The sequence below is a fragment of the Nicotiana tomentosiformis genome, chromosome 7 (genome assembly GCF_000390325.3).
Source record: "Nicotiana tomentosiformis chromosome 7, ASM39032v3, whole genome shotgun sequence".
Classification (NCBI taxonomy): Eukaryota; Viridiplantae; Streptophyta; class Magnoliopsida; order Solanales; family Solanaceae; genus Nicotiana; species Nicotiana tomentosiformis.
This window is the reverse complement of record NC_090818.1, coordinates 105,133,081-105,136,710: the sequence shown is the minus strand read 5'-3', so window position 1 is coordinate 105,136,710 and position 3,630 is coordinate 105,133,081. Positions and strand designations below refer to the sequence as shown.

Sequence of the window (3,630 nt, the reverse complement as noted above, 5' to 3'; positions counted from 1 at the left end):
ATAATTCCAAGCACATTGGGAGAAAAATACAGTAACATTTGACCTAAAGTTTAAGTAAAATTATAAACCTAAGTTGCGACAACTTTTATCGACTTTTATTTCATAACTCGCTTGACTTCAAGACTTATGATGCGGATATTATATGATTCAAATACATTAAAACAAGACCTCTTGGGACAGTTAATCACCTCTAGTGTTATCCGAAAATACGGGTTACAACATCCTTGATTAGCTTAACTTCAAATACTTGTTAACCACTCTTATACACCCTTGTATCGTTTAAGACCAATAGGATTAACTTATTATCATCTCAAAGATAATCTCTTCTTGGATTTACATCGACTACCTTACGGCGTGATCTATGATATGCGAATTTGGGTTGTAACAATGTTGGCCCTATTTTGGCTAATCAGTGGTGGGGATTGGTACCGGACTATCCTTGAGTACGAATTGTTCTACCAGTTTCCTTTATCCAATGGATCCTAGGCAATGCTTGACCCTTTGGCCATTTACTTTGAAAGTTCGGGTCCCGTCCTCGGATTCTAATTCAATTAGCGCCATAGGAGGACACATTCACAACTTTGAACTGGCCAGACCATTTAGATTTGAGTTTGCTCGGAAAGAACTTCAATATTGAGTTGAAGAGTAAGATCAAGTAACTGGATTTGAATTCCCGCTTCAAAATCTTCTTGTCATGAACAAACTTCATTTTTTCTTTATACATGGCTGCATTCTCGTAGGCATAAAAACGAAACTCTTCTATCTCGTTAAGTTGTGTCATCCTTAGATTAGCAGCTTCGGCCCAGTCAAGATTTAACTTTTTCAATGCCCACATGCCTTTGTGTTCAAGATCCACTGGCAAGTGACAAGCCTTACCAAAAACCAATCGGTAAGGTGAGGTGCCGATGAGTGTCTTAAATGTTGTTCGATAGGCCCACAATGCATCATCCAGCTTCTTTGAATTGTCAGTTCTGTTTGCATTAACAGTTCTTGCTAGAATATTTTTTATCTCCCAGTTGGAGACTTTAATTTGACCGTTTGACTGAGGATGATAAGGGGTAGCTAACTTGTGCTTAACTCTATATTTTTCGAGCAACCCAACAAAAGCTTTGTTGCAAAACTGAGAACCACCATCACTAAGGATGGACCTTGGGGTTCCAAACCCGAGTAAATATGTTCTTTTTCAAGAAGGAGGTTACACTTCTTGCCTCATTGTTCGGCAAGGAAATTGCCTCAACCCATTTGGAGACATAATATACTACCACCAAGATATATGCCATGCCATAAGAGCTTACGAAGGAACCCATGAAATCTATCCCGCACACATCAAAGATCTCGACCTCCATCACAAAGTTTATAGGCATCTCATGCCTTCTAGAAATTGACCCTTGTCTTTGACATTGATCACATGCCCTGACCATTTGGTTTGCATCTTGGTAGATCGATGACCAATAAAAGCCACATTCAAGCACTTTTTCCACAGTACAATTTCCACCATGGTGGCTCCTAACTGGGGAGTCATGACATGCTTTAAGAATTAGAATTACATCATCTTCCGGAACACAATGCCGAATGATGTTGTCGGTACAAATCTGGAACAAAAATAGTTCCTCCCAATAGTATTGCCTACACTCCCGCAAGAACTTTTTCTTTTGATAAGTTTTCAATCCGTCGGGGATAAGGTCACTAACCAAGAAGTTAGCGATGTCAGCATACCAAGGACTGGAGGTGCTAGATATTGCCAATAAGTGCTCGTCTGGTAAGGCATCATTAATTTCAAGATCTTATTTTAGTCTACATGCCTCTTCAAGCCTAGATATGTGATCCGCAACTTGATTCTCTATTCCTTTTCGATCTTTGACTTTAAAGTCAAACTCTTGTAACAAAAGAACCTACCTAATCAATCTTGGTGTAGCATCCTTCTTTGCCATAAGGTAGCAGAGAGTAGCATGATTAGTGTAGACTATCACTTTGGATCCCAACAAATATGCCCGGAATTTTTCAAAAGCATAGACAATAGCAAGCAGTTCTTGCTCAGTAACAGTGTAATTCATTTATGCAACATTTAGTGTCTTGTTTGCATAGTAGACAGGATGAAGAATCTTGTTATGCCATTGACCAAGTACTGCTCCAATAGCTACACCACTGGCATCACACATGAGTTCGAATAGAAGAGACCAATCGGGTGAGACAATAATAGGTGTCGTGGTGAGCCTTGCTTTCAATTCCTCAAAAGCTTTAAGGTACTTCTCATCGAACTCAAACTTAGCATCCTTTTCAAGGATCTTGCACAAGGGACTTGCAATTTTTGAGAAGTCCTTGATAAATTGCCTGTAAAAACCGGCATGCCCCAAAAAGCTGTGAACACCCTTTACCGAAGTGGGAGGAGGAAGCATGGAAATGATCTCGATCTTTGCCCGATCAACCTCTATGCCTTGCTTGGAAATTTTGTGGCCAATAACAATACCCTCGTCCACCATGAAGTGACATTTTTCCCAATTGAGTACAATGTTTATTTCCTCACATCTTTTGAGCACTTGCCTAAGGTTGGCAAGGCAATGATCAAAAGAATCACCAACTACAGAGAAGTCATCCATGAATACCTCTAAGAAGTCCACCATCATGTTCGAGAAGATTGACATCATGCATCATTGAAAAGTAGCCGGGGCATTGCATAGCCCAAATGGCATCCGGCTAAAAGCAAAGGATCCATACGGACATGTGAATGTTGTCTTATCCTGGTCCTCCAAGGAGATGTTGATTTGGTTGTAGCCAGAGTAACCATCCGAGAAGCAATAAAATGACCTCCCCGCTAGCCGATCAAGCATTTGATCAATAAAAAGCATAGGGAAATGGTCCTTGAAAGTACACTATTGAGCTTCCCGTAGTCCATGCAAACTCTCCACCCGGTCACCGTCCTCGTTGGGATGAGTTCATTTTTATCATTTTGAATTACGGTAATACCTCCTTTATTTGGCACACATTGCACCAGACTCACCCGAGGACTATCGAAAATGGGGTAGACAACCCTAGCATCCAACCAATTTATGATTTCTTTCTTCAACACCTCTTGCATGAAAGGATATAACCTTTTTTGATGCTCCACACTAGGTTTGCTCTCGTGCTCCAATTGTATCTTGTGCTCGCAAATTCTGGCGGGAATCCCACGGATATCCGCTATAGTCCAACCATTGGACTGTCTGTGCTCTCTCAAGGTATCCAATAAGTGTTCAACCTGTACATCATTCAACAAAGAAAAAATAATTACGGGTAGAGTTTCATTAGAGCCAAGAAATTTATACCTTAAGTACGGCGGGAGTGACTTGAGCTCAAGTTATGGCGGCTCAATAATTGAAGGCTTCAAGGGAGGAGTGACTCTATTCTCTAATACAAGAGAAAGCTTCTTTGGTTCATAAGTGTAGGACCCAATCCCATCCAATGCATTCATCGATTCCACGTATCCTTCCATGTCCTCACTATCAAAATTTACCAAAATAGCCGCCAATGCTTCACCAAGGCATTCCTCTTTCATCTTCACCTCTATTACATTCTCTACCTCATCAACAACATTAATGACTGATATACTCTCGTATGCATGTGGCAATTCCATACCCGTACTTGCTTCAAAGG

The 3,630-nt window shown here is 40.6% G+C and overlaps 1 protein-coding gene across 1 annotated transcript; it reads right to left on the bottom strand.

Moving 5' to 3' along the window:
• Positions 1-547: 547 nt before the first annotated feature.
• On the bottom strand, positions 548-2,054 carry LOC104108622 (uncharacterized). The gene is made up of 2 exons (XM_070180917.1): positions 1,897-2,054; positions 548-971 (listed from the first exon to the last, which is right to left on the bottom strand). Exons 1-2 carry the CDS (start codon positions 2,052-2,054, stop codon positions 548-550), a joined length of 582 nt encoding a protein of 193 aa, XP_070037018.1.
• Positions 2,055-3,630: the final 1,576 nt, after the last annotated feature.